At 37.5% G+C, this 19,350-nt stretch overlaps 1 protein-coding gene across 2 annotated transcripts; it reads right to left on the bottom strand.

Moving 5' to 3' along the window:
• Positions 1-809: 809 nt before the first annotated feature.
• On the bottom strand, positions 810-18,357 carry Hmgcs1 (3-hydroxy-3-methylglutaryl-CoA synthase 1). 2 transcript variants are annotated; one of them, XM_020185286.2, is made up of 11 exons: positions 18,202-18,324; positions 13,060-13,118; positions 9,746-10,203; positions 9,079-9,204; positions 8,363-8,527; positions 6,373-6,538; positions 5,156-5,326; positions 4,460-4,566; positions 3,796-3,921; positions 3,431-3,594; positions 810-2,570 (listed from the first exon to the last, which is right to left on the bottom strand). In XM_020185286.2, exons 3-11 carry the CDS (start codon positions 10,191-10,193, stop codon positions 2,481-2,483), a joined length of 1,563 nt encoding a protein of 520 aa, XP_020040875.1. In that variant the 5' UTR covers positions 10,194-10,203; positions 13,060-13,118; positions 18,202-18,324; the 3' UTR covers positions 810-2,480. The 2 variants fall into 2 exon arrangements, with proteins under 2 accessions (XP_020040875.1, XP_020040876.1); XM_020185287.2 differs by lacking the exon at positions 13,060-13,118 and having other exon boundaries at positions 18,202-18,357.
• Between the last annotated feature and the right edge of the window lie 993 nt (positions 18,358-19,350).

The following is a 19,350-nucleotide window of genomic DNA, read 5'->3' as shown; positions in this document are numbered from 1 at the left end:
TATCTAGTTCAATACTACTGCCAAAGTAAGTTCTCTCTATAAAACTTCTGGGATCACCAGCAATGTGGGACTTTTAGGCTGAGGCTCTTGCTGGCAGTAGGAAGTTCTGAATTGGCTATAAAATTTGGTTTTCTGTAACTCCAAACTTTTAGTCTTACTTTTTCCTAAAAATACCATAGTAACTCACTGAATAAATAAGTTCATGCTGGGTGCTGGTGGCTCATGCCTATAATCCTAGCTACTCAGAAGGCAGAGATCAGGAGGATCGCAATGTGAAGCCAGCCTGGGCAAACAGTTCACAAGATCCTATCTGAAAAAAACATAACACAAAAAAGACTAGCAGAGTAGCTCAAGCAGTAAGAGTACCTGCCTAGTAAGTGTAAGGCCATGAGTTCAAACCCTAGTGCTGCCAAAAAATAAAATGTTTACCATCAAATTTAGGAATTAATTTCTTTAAGTATAAGAATACATTATCAATATAAATTCTTCCAACTGAGAAATGTAGCTCAGTGATACGAGTGCTTGTCTAGAATGCACACGGTCCTGCATACAATCACCAGCACTGGGGGGAAAATAAATTTTCCACACTAAACAAATAGATCTTTTAAAATAAGGCCAGATATTTGGTACATTAGTACATCATTTTATTCTGGCATAAACAGGATGCCTTCCTTATATTAGGTTTCCAAATGTCTTTGGAAGGAGTAAATGAACTGAATTGAACGCCCACATTTAAAAATAGTGTATTAACTAATTTCTTGCCTAAATTGTTAGTTCAAAATGGAAAAAGAATACTCAAGTACTTGAAATATTTCTCTAAAACTTTATTTCAAAGTTATTCACCTCAGCATTAATAAGGTGTATGGTTAATGCTCTGTGCCAGTATTACCAGGCTTGCCCATTGCCGGCAATGGACTTTGAGAAAACCCATTTCTTGGCATCCAAATGTTAAATAACTCTTTTCAAAACATACAGAACTTCCAATACTTGCAAAAATGCATTACATGCACCATTTTCCCACCATTCTTTAAATCTGAACTTACATTATTAATCTATATCAGTGGATGTTAAAATGAAGGCATTTTAACAAATTATAACTTTACAAATCAAAATACTACTAGTTAATATTAGACAAGAGTATCTTACAACACCACATTACATATTACCTTGCAATCTGCAACATTACATTTCTTATCACTGTATGTTTATTTTAGATAACTGAAACTTCACAGAATTTAACAAATAAAGTTAAAAAATTTAGTTCTGTACATTAGTTCCAACTATCTCTATTTTACAATCTATAAGGCTCATGTCATAGTTCAGCACCAAAAACAACTAAAAAACTTTCTAACCAATCTTATTCATTCAATGTGATAGTTTTGTTTGTTGTTTTTTAAGGTGAAAGTCTAAGAAAAACTTTATAAATTCTTCTTCCAGATCTTGAAAGAGAATACTCTTTTTTGGCTAGTCAGAATATGTAAAAAGTTGGGTTGTAACTTCTTATTTTCATTGAACAGATACAAAACAAAACAAAACATACACATAAAACAAAAAGGAAAAGAACTCTTACACCATAAATTTGTCAGTCTATAAATTGAACTTATAACACTGAAGCATATGTCACCTAATAATGCCCTGCCCCATCCTTACTATCTTAAATTTAAAAAGGCAGTCAAGAAATGTTTCATTTATTCTTTACAATAAGGTGCAAAGAAGGATCACAATAAGCTTCCTTATGCACACCTCTGTAAGATCTGTAAGAGCATAACCCCCCATGAGGAGACCAGGAGCACTCAGTTCCTACAGGTCCCAGATGAACCATGTTCTCCATGCGAAAAGCCTGCTCACTGCTGATGGCTGTCTGCTCAGGTCATTACAACAACTTTCCTCACTGCTGACCTGGACTTAAAGCACAGTCCAGATTCCAGAAGCAATGTCACTATCTTAACTCTTTTCTGCCTCTTTAGGATTTATAAATCTTAGAAAAAGAGAATGTTTGTCTTGCCATTTTCAAGCAGGGTCTGTGCATACCACATTTTAAGACCCCATTCCCCAAACTAGAAAAGTTTTCCAAAAGCCACAGGTACTTTCAGTAATCTTGTTTGTTCAAAGTATAAAATACTTACATTAAAAAAAAAAAATTTGACATTAGTACCTCTGCTTTCTTTTGACAGAAGCACACGATTCATATCATGTTTAAAAACTAAATTTCATGCATATAAATGGCCAGAGAGGTATAAAGTTTTACAGAGCCCTTAACATCATTTGAGAACACTCAGCATTGGCCAGACCACAACAGGAAGCAAATTGCGGAGAGACTTCCAAGAACACGATAGTTTTCTAGGCTCCGAGTCAGTCACATAACAGTTTACACAACATGTAACCTCTGAAATTGTCCCCAGATATCCATTCCTGCAACCGTTCCCATACACCCATCCCCAACCCAAATCCGCTGCGAAGTCTTGTCCCTCACAGTGTACTTAATGTTCCCCGTTACTAACGACAGCTGCTTCAGGTTCTGCTGCTGTTGCAGGAAGTCTTGGCATTTTCTTAGCAGGGCTTGGAATGTGCTAAAGTGAAAAGAAAATAGTTTTTGGCTCTTATATTTTCTCCAAAAATCATGGCATTAACTAAAGTTCCTATAGAGAAGCTAGTAAGGGATGATTTGGGAAAGGTTCATACTAAATATTCTATATAGCTTTCCAAGTAGGGCCAAATACCGACTCATCACCTTATGGTGAACTGACTATACAATTATCTAGTTAGTAAGAGAGGAAGGCCATACAGTATTTTACTTGGTACATCTTATATGTGACTTGCTACCTAATTGATACAATAGCAAGAAGAAAGACTATGCATTTATCAAAGTTGTGTTAAGCAGAAAAATTGAATAGATTCAAGGTTATAAAGTTCTGGGTTAGAAACCTGACTTTATCACTTACTAGCTAATTGTACTTTTTGAAGCCTCATCTTCAAAATGGGTTTAGTATCATTTATAAACCTCAAGAAATTTGTTAAGAATTAAATAAGAAAATGTAAGTAAAGTGCCTAGCATATAATAGGGATTCAAATCATAGCTATTATTGTTACTTTTGACATTAGTTTGAGAGATGGGATGTAAGTGGTTCAACATTCTACCCTACTCCACGTCTTTCACCAAGACACAAACTACAAATGAGCCTTCTCTCTAGATCAGTCTTACTTCAAATTTCAGTACTGTTAAAATCTAATATTTCACATGTATTTATACCAATGGAAATGGCACAGCTGACAGGAGTCTAATCCCAGAGTCCTTGCTCTGAACTACTCTGCTTTACTGGCATCCCTTTAAGTTGCTAGGTTCAGTTAGAACCCCCACAGCCTGAGATCTGGGGGTAGAAAACTTCTTATCCCATCAAAGACCAGGATTAACACAATGAGCTTTCTTTACCTCAGTTGCTGTATTTGAATGCATAAGCCCTACTCCTTCATTCAAATTGTGGTCATTTGGAGAGGGGCGCCGAGCATAAGTTCTTCTGTGCTTCTCATCCACTCTAACTAGGTACCATGTTCCTTCAAACAGTGAATCTATTGAATACTGAGGAATATAGTTGGCTAAAGGAAAGGCAGAGGATATTAAAAATTAGTTATGATTCATCTGGTAATAAAACTAAAAGAATTTTCATATTTCTCTGTAATTTTCACTGATATCAGATTAGTACTAAACAAGACTTTGATATTCTTATCTTAATCTTATATTTTGTGTTGTTATAGCTTTCCGATAGGTTTTTATTTAAACACAATTTAATATTTTACCCAAGTGATGAGTGTCCTCTCTGAGCTTCATGCTTTCAGCAAAAACATCTGGTGCCATACAGGTTCTTGAGTCAAGCCTTGATTTGAGATCACATAAACTTGCTGTTATTTTATCAAGAGCAGACCCTAAAACAGTAAATAGTTTAAACATTAAAAAACTACAAATAGCATATCCCAAAGAAGCCTGAACAAAATGCTGCAAATGTAAATAACTTCTCATCTCTTTTAGGACTATTGGCTTTTGTTTAGTTAAAAAAGAAGATGGTTAACTACTTGACACAGCTTCCTAAGACCTGTGACTAAACATTTATTCAGTATCAGCTAGTAGAAAAGTGAGGAAATAGATGGATTTGAAACTATAAATAACTTTTCTATTCTCAATCCATGGTATACTTTAAATGATGCCAAGTTTTCCTCAATGATTTTGTTCCTTCCTGCCCAGGGAAGGCATAAAAGTTTCCTTAAATATGCAAACCCATGGAAATTAGTCTACTCTTTATCCAGTTAAGGCAGATTTTTAGGGTAGAGAGTAGAAATCTGGCTAGGGTGAAAGATGTAATAAATATTGAAATGTTGACATTATCTATGGGACCGATTCAAGTGCCCATTTAAGAAATCTGCTGAAGCAAACTCACCACAGAGGGTTCCCAATAGATTCACCCACCTGGTGTGGCATCTTGTGTAACTTTAAGAGAGTACAGGGTGGCAGCCAAACCAGAACCATAAGAGAATACTCCAATTCTCTTCCCTGCCAATTGCTGAGGAGAGTACCTGTGGAGGGTAAAAAGTGTTAAGTAAAAAAAATTGTTAAACCTACAATGTGTAGGAAGCCGTAACTAACTTCAAGTTCTTTTTTGTCTTCTTCCTTGTTTTTAAATACAGTGTCTTACTAGATAGCCAAAGCTGGGCTTCTTGAATTCACTGTCCTCCTGCCTATCTGCTGAGAGCTAGAATTACACGTGTGTGCCACCACACCCAGCTTACTTAAAGTTCTTAAGCATCTATCTTACAGTTTAGTATTACAGTGAGCCAACTAAAAACAAAAGGTTTCAGCTTTTTTCATTTTAGGAAAGTTACTAAATCACAAAATAATTACTGTTAACCAAGGACTTGTGGTTAACTGTAGGTCAAGGATTATGAAACCATGAAACCAGGAGCCAGAAAAACTAGTATGAGATTTGTAAATACTATGGAAGAACCCTAGCCTCAACCCACATAAACTTCAAGTCAATGGACAATAGTATACTAGAGAGCCTGAAGATAAATATTCTGTGATCTATCAACATACCTAATACTAGATTTGGTCTTAGAAATCTACCATTACCAGAAAAGAGAAATAAGTAGCGAAAATTATACTTACTGTGCTAGAACAGAAGCAAGGGAACCATATACTGAAGATGTATACATATTTCCATTTTGATTTGATACAAGCAAAGATGCCTTTGTTTTCTGATTAAATAGTTCAGAACTAGCCTTCATAAATGCCTTTTCCACATCTCTGTCAAAGTAAGTATCTTCTAACTTAATATCCCTGGAAGATTTTGTAATTAAAAAAAAAAGACAAGTTTATAGAGTTCAAAGACTATATTTTTATTATACAGGACAGTGGGCCTAATTAACATTCAAATATATAAGTGTGTATGATTGTTTTCCCATTTATTAAAAGCTAAATCAGCAGTCTGCTAATTGCTATGGATGTTAATAGCTGTAACAGTTGTATAGTTCTTCTAATCAAGTAAAGACAACTGGATACTAATGGATTAATAGACTCACTACAGTTTTATTGTCAGCAAGCACAATATAATCCTATTCAAGACCATAGTCATGTCTATTTATTTAGTTAGGAAAGTCATAATATAGGAGCTAAGCCTTAAAAACCTGAGTACAATTTTATCAAATGGAGAAAGGACACAGGTGGGGAGAAACAGAATTTAACATGCATAGCATGCTAGGGAGCCTAAAAAGTGAGAAAAAGATGTTGAATGAAGACAGACTTCAATACTAGAAGCATATTAGGATGGATATGGGCACAAAAACTAGAGAGACAGAAAGAAGTGTTAAGAAGGGATGTAGTCAATATAGGCACTTTTGTGGTTATATTTTTGTAGTAACAAGAAGAATGGAGCTAAAAGGGAGAAATTAGAAAATCTTAAGTTGAAATGACTAAAGACTTCATGTAGGTGAGTCCACCTCTCTATGACTCTATTTCTTCTTTGAGAGCTTTTTGGAGGTTCTAGCAAGGAAGCACAGCTACTCGTCTATACCCTTGACCAAAGAACGGTCCTCTATCAGGGAAGGTTGACCTCTTCCACCAAGTGTGCAGCTTCAGGAGGGACACAGATGGAACATAGAGGTAATAAGGGGACACCTACCTAGCCAACCAAATTAGCTGAGTCAACCCTGAGGTTCAATGGGGTGGCAGATGTCACAGCCAGATCGCCCCACTTTCTCTTCAAGGAGATAAACAGATTGGACAGACTAGAACACGTCTAAAACATCTTTTTGACTAAATTTTTCAGGTCCATACAAATTAAAACATGTTCTTAGTACAGAAGAAAAGGCATTGTAACAGCTTACCCAAAGGCTTCCAGGCCACTATAGATACTATTTTTATCTCTGTTCTGGTCATTAAGAAAGTCATTCAGCAACATCCGAGCTAGCGATTTCTGAACCAGTTTACAATATGGTGAGTGAAAGATCATAAAGCCAAAATCATTCAAGGTAAAATCTTTATCATTTCCCTCTGAAAGAGAAGACCAAGGAAACTATGAAATTTACATAATATGTTATGAATTTTACAGCTTGACTTTAGAACAAGGCTAGAATGTTTTCATATCTTTATTTTTTCTCAGTTTTATTTTTTAATATTTGTATTATTGTCATATTGGGGGTATTTTGTGACATTTACAAAAAAGTTCTTACAATATGTCACAGTTGAAATCACTCCCTCTATCATTCTCCTACTCCCTCTCCCCGTTTTTTATATCTTTAAATAGCAACCCAAACAGCCAATATAAGGAAATCTCTCTAGTTTAAAATGCATATTAAAAGACATCCAGGGCTGGCGGAGTGATTCAAGTAGTAGACCACCTGCCTAGCAAGTGCAAAGCCCTGAATTCAAACACTAGTACCACCAAAAAATAAGCATAAATAAGAATAAAAGACATCCAGAGACTGAAAAATATATACTACTACATCACTGATAATCAAATGTCAGAATTATAATACATTAGCAGGTTATATCATCAGTTCAGTAATTCAGAGAAAAATAGCAAACTGCACAATTTAGAGCATGGGTAAGAAATGAAGTTTTAATACACACATACAAATGTAAAGTGTACTTCTTACTGTGGATCCTAAAAGAAAAGTTAGAATACCACTGGCCTTTTGAAAACCTATGATTAAATATAAAGTCATTTTAAATATACTGTTAAGAAGTACAGCATAAATAGCCTTGTATTGTTAAATAGAATGACATTTTACAAACTGTTAGAATGTTTCTTAATCAGAGCCATTATATTTCTTAATATTTATTATAAATATTATCACTTTTTGGCAGTCCTGGCATTTGAATTCAGGGCTTCCAAGCATTCTATCTATCACTTGAGCCACTACCCCAGCCCATTTTTAGCTATTTTTTGGATAGGGTCTTGAGTTTTTTACCTGAGGCTGGTCTCAGATAGGGCCATGATCCATCTATCTATGTGTCTCATGTGGTTGGGATCATAAGCGTGCCCCACTGCACCTGGCATTTGTTGAGATAGGGTCTTACTAACTTTTTGCCTGGGCTGTTCTCAAACCACAATCATCCCAGATTTCGATTTTTGCCTCCTGAGTAGCTGAGATTTTAGCATGTACCACCATGCCTGGTCCGTTATAACTTATTTTTAACCCTCTCTCACTAACTCTAGAAGCAACGCGTATAATGAAAAAAGAGTATTTTCTACAACACTGTGTATAATAGCAACAATTCAAATACTATTCTTTCCAGTACCTTGAGAACATTTTCAGGGTTAAAGACTGAGATTAATGATGACGCTAAAAAGGAAAATACAAATTTTGTGCCAACAAATTATTGGGGGAAAGGATCCCACTAGTAATTTATTTTCCTTAGTTTTCTCTAAATCATAGTTGTAAACTAAAACTAAGTATTCCTCAAAAGAGGAACAAAATTCAAGTTATTGTTTTTTCTTTTGTTTTGTTTTTGAGTCAGGGTCTTACTTTGTAGTCCAAGCTAACTTTGAACTTGTGATCCTGCTGGCTCAGCCTCTAAAGTGCTGGGATTACACATGCATCACCATGCCTGTCTCAAATTACTTTCTTTACAAAGGGTAAACCAGTCTAAGTATTTTTGCAGAGACATAACTTATTTCCAAAGCTTATCTCTTCACCTAAATCTCACATTCCCAGAAATTATGAGAAAATGCTATCTAGTAGATGAGAAAGAAATGGTAAAAAGCCACTAACGAAGGTTGTTTACAAAGTAGCTTCTCACTAAAGACACAGCACATTACATTGCCTTCCAGATACCAAAATCTAAGAAAATGGGTAAGAAAGTAATACTCACCTTTCTGCCACTGGGCGCGAATCTTTTTGCGGTAGACAGAATAGCAGCGGTCTAATGCACTGAGGTAGCACTGTATGGAGAGTTTTCCATCTACTATGGGATATTCAGAGAGCATATCAGGCTTGTAAAAGTCATAGGCATGTTGCATATGTGTCCCACGAAGCCCTGTTAGAACCAAAGGTATTTTTACTTCTTGATGTGTGCATTTTAGTAAATATACTGCATTATCCCAAGATTTCCCTTAACTATCTAACAACTCCCACCATTTCAACAGAAACTGCAAGGTGAAGCCAACATAATTAAAATGAAACATAACAGTATCCAGACAGTCCTAAGACTGTTGTGGTATATAATTTTTTTCATGCAAGCTTTCTAAATCTATGTAGGAGGTCACAGTTGTTGTACTGAAGACAAAACTTGCCAGTGACTATGAGCAAGTTACTACTATAAGTCACGACCTATATTCTACCTTAGTCCATTTTACTTCTCTACAAAATGGAAATGATACCAACTATCTCACAAAACTGCTATGAAGATTAAATAAGGTAATACATACAAAGCACTTAGTCAGTAGTGCTGGCATCTAATGAATACTCAGCAAGTGGTAATTTCTTTTTCTATTTTCAAATTTCTTTTTCTATTTTCAAATTTCTCAAGATATTGTGTCAATAAACAAATAAGTAAATAGGTAAATAAATGCTTTTCCAAATACTCACCTCGGTCAAAAATTAAAGGAGCATTTGGCCCAATTAGTAGAGCCACAGCTCCAACTCCCCCTGTAGGCCTGGCATTTCCTGTGGCATATATAGCAATATCTCCTGCAACTACCAGAGCATACCGTCCTGAAAAATATGATTACACAAAGTGACCAACACTGTGAACATCATATATATAAACTCAGAATATGCTTCCCCACTTTGATAAGGTAAAAAATGTCTGACTAGGTTCTGAATAGGTCATTTGTTCTATACAATAAGATGACAAGTTCACAATTTAGATAAGCTGGAAGTTTTCTGAAGAAAACTTAAAATATATATACATTTTTTTTGGGGGGGGTGGAGAATACTAAGGTGTCACGCTTATAAGGCCAGCACTCTACTATTTGACCCATACTTCTATGAAGCCCAATTTTTCTGAATATATTTGAACAAGAACAACTAGTAAAAGTTTGCACATAATTAACAGGTCATTTGAGAGCTGGGCATAGCGCTGCATACCTGCAATCCCAGCACTCTGGAGTCAAAGATAGGAAGATCCCAACCCAGGCCAGTTAGCAAGGTCTTGTCTCAAAAAACCAAAATTAATTAATTGGTCATTTGGTTCTATTCATCCTTAAGGTTTTTTCCAGTTTTTGGTTTTTTAGAACAGAGGCATATAACATACCATCCCAAGAGCTGGACTCAATCCAGTTAACAGCATTGAAGACAGCAGCTGTGCCTCCATAGCATGCATTAGTTGTATCTATTCCTTCTATATCTGTATTCCCAGACTCCTCAAACAGCTGCATCAAATTAGTCTTCACTGATTTTGATTTGTCAATGATTGTCTCTGTTCCAACTTCTAGTCGCCCAATGCAATCATAGGAAAGGCTATTTCTTTCCATCAAATTCTGAACCACAGTCAGACAAAGAGAGTTGATATCTTCTCGATCTGTGCAGAAGCCCATCTTGGCCTGGCCCAAACCAATGGTGTACTTTCCAGCATCTACACCATCATATTTTTCCAACTCTGCTTGGTCAACATATTGAGAAGGAAAATAGATCTCAAGGGCAACAATTCCCACATCTTTTGGCCAACAAGCTTCTGCATTCAAAGGAAGTGACCCAGGCATGGTGAAAGAGCTTTAGAAAGAAACACAAAAAAACCATTGTTTTAGGTTATGAGTTACTGACTTTCAAGTTCAAGACTGTAAAAATAGATATTAAGAATAACAATCATCTGGAATATTGGTTTCTCTAAGTTTATGACATTTTATTTATTTATTTATTTACAATTGTAAATGTGTAAAGTAGCAATTATATGAATGGAATACTATTCTTTGAAATTATAGCCTTTTAGAAAGACTTGCACTAATAAACTGGGCTTCTTTAAACTTAAAACATGATTATTAGAGCTGAACATTAAAATTCTTCAATATTGCAAAGAACTAAGACACAATTTGACAATTTACAAATATGGCTGACAAATCAAACATAATTCAATTATCAGATCTATTCCTGACCACCCCAAAGTTTAAATAACTCAGTCATTGTCCAGACTTACTTACCAAAAGTAACAGGAATTGATAGACTTTGAGGCCATTGCTATGAGCCTACATCAAGTCACTTAACCTACCAGACCATCAATTTCTTTAAAAGGTTGTATTAGTCAAGAAATGAGAAGTTAATCTAGCTATTTCCAACAGAGAGGAGTTTAATGAGGGAAAATTGTTATAAACCTGTCTGCTGGGCTAGAGGAACAAAATGGGAAAGGTGGTTCTTCAGACTCCAGAAACCCACACTCCTACTGAAGCTGTGGCACCTACCATTACTCACTCCTCTGCTGCTGAGCAGGAACCCAAGATGCCCACTCCCACCACTGCTGCTGCCTCTGACAAGAACAAGACAACTACCTTCCTTCTATATTCTAGTCTCACTTGACTGGCATTCTAACGAGAACTCAGATGGAACAGGTAGCAGTGAAATGTTATCAGGCTTCGAAGAGTGGTACCACTCCTCAGTTTTAGGGAGAATCCTTTCTATGCCCAAAATTCTACAACTTAATTTCCTTTAAAAGATATGACATAATTAGAGCTATTCATGTGGCAGAATTTCAACTCTTCACTGATGTTGATTTACAAGTTACGTGTGCCAAACTGATTCACTAATCGTTAGTACTTGCCAAGCTACTACTAATTTGACACCTAAAAATGAAAAGTCAAATCCTGTGTCATTTGTCTTCTATCACTCTGCAAACTCTAGTATACTATTAAGATACAATGAAATTACAGATTGCCACTGTAAGTTAATTATTGAATTCTTGAGACAGCAGCTGACGCAGAAAGGTTGTCCTTAAATTATAAATAGCCCAGAAGTCATTAAGTTATATTAAAACAAAAAAAAAGTACTTAAAAGTATAATCTTAAAATCTAAGTTAAAGATCTTAAGGGACACCAGCTGAATCTTCCTTCTAAACGTAAGAATTTCATCTTTTTTTATTCATCCAAAGAATGCCAACATGTTACATGCTAATGGGACAGCAAGATAAAAACACATTAATAATAATAGGCAACAACATATAGCCATGTTATATTATGGAGAATTACTTAGCGGGACCCAGTAACAGAGCAAAGTGTATGAAGAAAGGCTTCTGGTTATAGGTGTCTGACTTAAGTCTTAAGAATAAATAGGGGTAAACAAGAAAGCACTGCAGAACAGTGGGGCTGGAAGAAGATTTTCAACAGGGTGGACAGCATAAATAAAGGCACTATAAGAAACTAAAAGAATTTTATGAATCTACTAGAATGAAACCTGAGCCCCAATGAGTAGATAAAACAAACAGGTCAAAAGAACTAGGTAAGGGTTGGGTCATGAAGGTTCTGATAATATGCTGATACTGGAAGCTTTAATTTTATCATGAAAACAATAAAACACCATCAAAGTTTCAAAAAGGAATAATATGGGGCATATCCATTTTCACATCAGCATTTTTCCAACCCTGGAATCAGCTGAGTGAAATGACAAACACTGTAGAAAATAAAACAAATAAGAAATATCAGATTGCATGACATAGTAAATGTAAGAATTTTTTTTCATGAAACTTCTGTTTCAATTATTCACACATATTCAGCATTGCAAAACAAAATGCATTTCTTACTGGGAGTCACAATAAAAAAAAAAGAGAAGCCTGAGAACCACTATTTTAGCCACAGGTGCTATATAGAGAATGGATTTGAGTTAGGAGACTGATTCAATATCCAGATTAAAACATGGGTCATGAACTAGAGCAATTACTACATGTAGGTTGAAGAAGGAATAGCTTCAAAAACTATGGAAGATACAAAAAAAAAAAAAAAAAAGCAAAAATTGTGATTGACAAGATTTAGAAAATAAGAAAATATCTGAGAGACTAGGATGACTGCCAGATTTTTAGCCTTGTTTTCTGACTTGACAGGCTCACTGTCAGATACACTAATTGAACAGTGAAGTACCTCTCCATTTTGTTCTAATCCTCCCTTCTTCCTTGCAAACCCTATTTTCATCTGTTCCTTTCCCTGGAATGTAGGACTCAACCAAAATTGCACTCACAACTACCAATGAGGAAATGAAGAGAACAAGCTCAGACCAGCTGCCTTTGCTCCTGGCATTTCATGTACATCTCCATACATACATGTATCTTTGTATAATTAATATATGCAAATAAATAAATGTGCTATCAGTGGTCACGTTTATCTGTGATTGTTTCTGATTAAGTAGTTCGTGTGGTTTTACTTTATCATATGTACTTTTTCTCTTATGAGTGAACACTAATTAAACACAAAATTAGTCTACTGAAGTATTATAACATTAATCGATTTTTAAAGACATTGTATAACCCTGAAAAGGGCTTTAAGAGTATATGGCACATACAAATGGTGATTTGGTCTCGAATAAACATTAAATTTTCCCCTTCCATTAGAAAAGAATACTTTCTTTAAATAGCATGACATGATGCCATACCTGTGAGAAGGACAGAGAATGGTAGTCTCCAGGTCTGTCACTCTTTCCTCCCTCGGACACTAGGAATTTCAAATAAGAACCTCTTTTAAAGTCATAAATCACTACACAATTTAAAGTAATATGACTTCAATCCAAAGTGAGTTAAAATAAGCATTTCCTTATGTAATCGCATTACATAGAAAACAATTTGGCATGTGCTTAGAAAAAAATGGTACTTAAAGTTTATAAAACTTTTTTCTCCTTTATTAGCCCTTATAGCAGGTAGATTCAGCTCTGCTAATGAACTAAAGTAAAATCATATCACTAATTCAGGCTTTAAGCCAACTGTGACGCTGGGAAAACTGATGTCTTCTTTAATAAATTTAGAGGATTAAGAACTGGGATGAAGAAATATAAGTTGTACTGGGCTAGCAAATTTCTGGAGTAAAGAAACATACACATTCAAGAGTTTACTCTGCACTTAGGAGATTGTAGCTTTAGCAGCAATTTTGCCTCTTTGAATCTAAATTTTCTCATCTGTAAAATGAAGCTAAGATACCTACCTGCCCTTCCCAGTTCATTGTGAAGGACTGTTGAGAAGACAAAATATTTGGAAAATGCTTGGAAACACAAAGCACCAATGTGATTATTATCCCAGTTCTTATTACTATATTTCAAACAAAATAAAGGCTTTTAGCAAGACCTACTCATTTTCATTTATTCAATATTATACTTTTATTTTTCAACACTGCCATCTTCCCAACCTTTTAGAAAACGATTTCCCCCTTTAGTGCTTGTGCTAAAAAAGATACCCATTTTCTTGCCCAGCATGTGCAAACCCCTTGGTTCAATCCCCGGTGCCACCTCTTAAAAAAAAAAAAAAGACAAAGGAGCATTGATCAAACTTTATTATCATTAAAATTATGTGGAAATAATTAGGGAAGATGACTTTTGGAGCATTTTCTTCAGTCTATCTGTTTTGACATTAGGCAATAGCTTATATGTTTAACACACACAATTCCCTTTGTTCTCTAATTACTGGCAAGTTTAGCATCTGCCTTTTACCTGATTACTTTGCCTGATTAACTGGAGACAATTCAGGTGCTATTTGGTAAACCTTTATTTCTTTAACACAATTATATCATTTAAGAGCTCATCATGAGCCAGGTTCTGTGGCAAGTCTATAATCCTACCTTTTTGGAAAGCTGCGATCACGGGTTCTAGACTAGGCAAAAAAAAAAAAAAAAAAGCTCTTGAGATCCCCCCCATCTCAATGGAAAAAGCTGGGCATAGTAGTGCAACTGTCATCCAGCCAAGGCAGGAAGCATAAAAAATAGGAGAATCAGGATCCAGGCAGGCCTGGACAAAAAGCAAGACCCTATCTCAAAAAGTAAGCAGAGCAAAAAGGGCTGGAGGATTGGCTCAAACTGTGGAGGACCTGCCTTGGTAGCTCAAAACCCCGAGTTCTGCCTTCTCCCACACACACAAAAAAGAGCTCATCTTGGCTTTAGTTTCTTTTACTTGATTAAATTTATCTCCTCTCACCAAAAGAAGTAAACCTTGAATTTTACAGAAAAAGACAGATTACTATGTTCCAAAAAAAAAGAAGAAAGTCTCTTTGATGATAGTATTAGGTACAGATTTTGGAAAAATAACCTGTCTTTTATTCTTTATTATCTCTTTTTGTTCTCTGTAAATCAAGCAGACCACAAGGACTAGTTCTCAGTAGTGAGGAAAAAAACACAATTCCCTCTTCACATTGAAACAACTTTTAGTCAGATAAATTAATCTAGTACATATTTTTGTACATGATAAACTGAATTGGAGTTGGAACTTTTTTGGTGGGAATGGGGTTAAACCCAGGACTTCATGCAGGCACACTGCCACTTGAGCCATACCTCCAGCCCTGGTACATGATAAACTACAAGCAGATCTTTTCACTGTTATTGCAAAGTCAGGAAATTGATAATCTTTATTTATCATGCAAACAAAATCTGTTAAGAAAGCCTTGCCAGGTATTGTGGCTCACAGCTGTTAATTCTAGCTGCTGGGGAAGCAGAGTTCAGAAGGATCATGGTTTGAGGCCAGTCTGGGCAAAAAAGTTCTTGAGGCCTAATCTCAATCAATAAAAAGCTGGGCATGGTGGCATGCATCTGTCACCCTGGCTAGGCAGGAAGTATAAGTTAGGAGGATCATGATCCAGGCATAAACATGAGACCCTATCTCAAAAATAACAATGGCAAAAATAGCATGGCTCAAGTGGTAAAGTGTTTGCCCAGCAAGCACTAAACCCTGAGTTCAAACCCAATCCCACCAAAAAAAAAAAAGTGTCTGTACACTCTGGTGCAGATCTCTAAGTAATAACCATGGAGATCCCCACCTCTTCCCAGAATTACTGGTCTATCAGAGATTCTATACACATTTCAAAGCCCTATTCAGAAAGTTTCCCAGATAAATCACAGAAAGTGAGTTTTCTCATCAGGGACTCCTATACAGGTAATGTCATTCACACTCAAGTCTTTTTAGTCTACTCTCTACTGAAAACTAGTTATGGGGAGTCTTCTTATCCATATGAATTGTTAGACTCCTGTTGGGAGAAAGGGTGTATTTTGATTGTTTTGAAATACTCCTGAGTCTTCAGAGTAAAGGGCACTCCTGTGAGTGGCTGAATTTAGAGTTATAACATCAGAGCACAAATCTCTTACATTCAGGTGCTTGCAGCAGCCTCACCCATAGATTCTTTTTGCTGTTATTTTTGAGATGAGCTACAAAACCACAGTCTCTAAGAATTTAAAGAAACTAGCTATTTATCACCACTGTTTAAAAGCAAATTGTAAGCTTCAACTGTTCCCAGATCCTAATCTGAAAAATGTAGGGAGCCCAAAAAGAATCAGAAGAGAATATTTGTTACTCACCCTCACACTACAACAAACCCTGCAAGAATGAAGACTGAGCTTTAGAAGCTTAGCTTTTCTATCACTGCTCCAACTACACTCAATTGACAGACATCAAGTGAGCATCAACAACTGCCAAACATTAAGATAAATAGATTAAGAATCTAGTCCTAGCATGCATGCTCCCATTAGGTTAGGTAACAAATTTCTCGATCTTTTTAAGGCAAAATTAATACACCTTTCTATGACATTTGGGGTTTTTTTTTTTTTAACATAATAGTGAAGTTTACTAGGAAAGGGATTTAGAGTAACAGGATGAGTGGGAAGAAATGGGAAAAAAAAGAGAGAACATTTCCTTTATCCCCATGCAGGAAACAAGAGTAGAGACTCTGACATTTGGTTTTATAGTAACCCAACATCAAAGTATAACACTATATTCCTTTCTAAATTAAACCATTATTACTTCTCCACCTTTTGGTTAACAACTGCAAATGTAAAAAAAAGTATAGATTCTGATACATAATGAGCTTCAACCACATCACCCCACATTCAGCTTCACTGAATTATGGAAGATTCAAATACGTTTTAAATCACCAAAGAAGACCCAGAAAATCCATGTTACATCAATATGTGGGATTTTGCATTTCTTCTGAGAAAATCTATCAAAACTTCAAAATCAATCCCACAGAAACAAGATGTAAAGGAAATTAGGAGAAATATTTAAGAGAAACAAACAAAATTAAAAAGCAAGGCCCAGGTGATGTGGCCTTCCATGACTTCTAATAGAATATACTCCCTCTCCCCAGCATAGGACAGAACTTCTGAGAACTGGGATTTCTGACTACAGTAAAATTGAAATGAACAAATGGCAAACTCACCAATTTAGGAGAACTATCTACAATGGTTAAACAAGGAAAAGATAGCCTTATCCTCTTTTCATAATATATGCTATCCTTACTCTGTCTCCAGGCAGAAATAACTAAAATTTAAAAATCAAAGAACACAAACGACTTAGATGCTTCATGCTGCAAAGAAGTAGTTGAGCACGTACATGTTAAGGACTTTAAATCTGTCTCCCACCTAACAGAATGTGTAATAAAAATCTAAACCCATCTTAGAACGAAAAATCTGATTATATGAGTACTTCTATTAGTCTGAATTTTGCTGTTTATCTTACCATTGCTTTTCATGATTCATTCCTAAAATAAGCAAATGTTAGCAGCAACCAGAACACACCATCCTACTACAGATGGTTGGTCAGATCATCAGGAGGGAGGGGCTGCAGCAGAGGTGGGCAATCAAAGAAGCCAGTGATGCCCTAAGGCCAAGGCCATAGGGGCAAGCAGAACAAGTAGGGACAACCTCACAATACCTGTTCCCCAAACTCCTCCTCCAGAATGGGACAAAGTAATCCTTTCTCTACCACTGGTCAGCGCAAGACACATGTTTGAAATGTCCTTCACTTAACCCAAAACCTAATTGTGTGAAGGTTCTGTGGGTGCCTGCCTATTACATCACCTAAGGCTACTAACAGGAGGGAAGTACGGAATTTCAGAATACCAAGGAAACCTATTTTTAAGAATGTGGACATAGAAAATAGACATATAGACAGATGGAGGAAGAAAGGAGGGAAGCAGTAAGTAATCTTGGATTTCAAGCAAGCACAGTCAGAGGTGTCCAGAACACCAGTAGCTGGCCAGGCCTAAGTCACGGTAGTGACTTCTTGAGCCTGCTCTGGGAAAGAAAAGTGATGCTGTCCCCACTTCCTTCCCGTCCATCAACTCTGTATGTGGTACAGGGCACACGTCAATCTACAAGCTTCCATCCCTCCGGCGTCCACCCCTAACCCAGGGCTCCGGAAACGCCCTGGCAAATCCACTTCCCTTCTCTTTCCCTCGGGACGCCTCTCCCACGCCTCCCCGACGGTCACAGCCACCTTTCTGGCACCTCCGATTTCTGACTGGGTCATTAGAACACCTGGTCCTCAACGCCCTTCAGTCTTCTCCCCTCGGCAGGACCCGCAGTAGAGTCCCCGGCTCCTTCTGTGACCCGGGACAGTCGGCCCTATGACCCCGGCAAGAAAGTCCGGCACAGCCCTGGCTCTCGGCGCCCGGGGTCTCCAGGGCCAGGTCCACGCTTCAGCCCTGATCGCGAGCCGGGACCCGAGCTCCTATGGCCTACTCAAGGACACCGCCTCCTCCTGGCACACACACACCCCTCTCATGGCGCCTCAGCAGCCCCACTCTCCTCCTCCGCGCGGGACACTCACCCAAATGTGACCGGGCAGTGACCAAAAGAAGAGAGTTTACCACGAAAGGACAGTACGCGATACCTCCCCTCCGTCACTGGCTTTATAGCCACAGACCCACCCGACTCCAGCACAGCCGGGAGTCGGTGGGAGGCGGGACAGTGGCTCCAGCAGCCAATCACGGCCGGCGGAGTAGCCCCGTAGTGCCCACCCGCCAGTCATATTTTTACCAATCAGAAAGAAACTAGGGGCGGTGACTCGCTAGGGTTTTCCCTCGTGGCTGGGAGGGCGGGTGAAGGGGCGGGGACAAAGTCGGAGGGCCGAGGAAGTGGGGTGAGACAGTGACGTAGGGTGGCCCGAGAGCACGCCTGCCAATGACAGAACAGCGAGAGACGGCGAGAGCCAACAGGAGCGGAGTGAGAGGTTCTTTAACCAATTGGAGCTCAGTGAGAGGAGATGGAGGCCAATGGGGATTGTGCGTCCCACCACTGGGGAGAGATGGTCAAGTGTGGGAGGCCAGTTGGTCCCTGTTTGAGAATGTGTCAGGTTGCCTAGCAACCAGAGCTAGGCTTCACCTGTACGATTTCTAAAATACTTGATTTGAATTCAATCTTAATATTTTCTAGTTTGCAGAGCAGCAAAGCGTGCCTGGATTACAAGATGGGGGAGGGGAATGGGTAGGTGGCCACCCCCACACATGTATACACATGTAAGTAATTGTAAAAATGATAAAAACTAAAAAAAAAAAAAAAAAAACCCAAGATGGAGAAAAATACTTCACCCAGAATTTGTAAATTTGTAAATATTCTAAGTATCCAATTTGTAAATATCCAATATTTAAAACTACCTTTTTTTTTTTTTTTTGGTACTGGGGGTTGAATTCAGGGCCTACACCTTGACCCACTCCACCAGCCCTGTTTTTTTGTGAAGGATTTTTTTCAAAAGAGAGTCGCATGGAACTATTTGCCCGCACTGGCTTTGAACCGCGATCCTCCTGATCTCTGTCTCCTGAGTAGCTAGGATTACAAGCATGAGCCACTGGCGCTGGCTACCTTGACTTAGATAGAAATTGTGGATGAGACAATTCTTCCTAATTCAACCTTAAACGAGATATTTTAGGGATTAAGCATCAGTAAGGATGATGCTAGTGTTGCCTGAAACTGGAAGTTG

This window comes from Castor canadensis, chromosome 6 (assembly GCF_047511655.1).
Source record: "Castor canadensis chromosome 6, mCasCan1.hap1v2, whole genome shotgun sequence".
NCBI lineage: Eukaryota > Metazoa > Chordata > Mammalia > Rodentia > Castoridae > Castor > Castor canadensis.
This window is presented reverse-complemented; position numbering and strand designations above follow the sequence as displayed.

Excerpts from the sequence above, each read along its gene's own strand:
- Hmgcs1 (XM_020185287.2), bottom strand. The coding sequence starts at position 10,193 with ATGCCTGGGTCACTTCCTTTGAATGCAGAAGCTTGTTGGCCAAAAGAT. Across the intron at positions 3,922-4,459 it reads TACACAAGATGCCACACCAG|GGTCTGCTCTTGATAAAATA; the intron begins GTGGGTGAATCT and ends TTACTGTTTTAG. Across the intron at positions 2,571-3,430 it reads ATTCAAATACAGCAACTGAG|CACATTCCAAGCCCTGCTAA; the intron begins GTAAAGAAAGCT and ends TTTTCACTTTAG.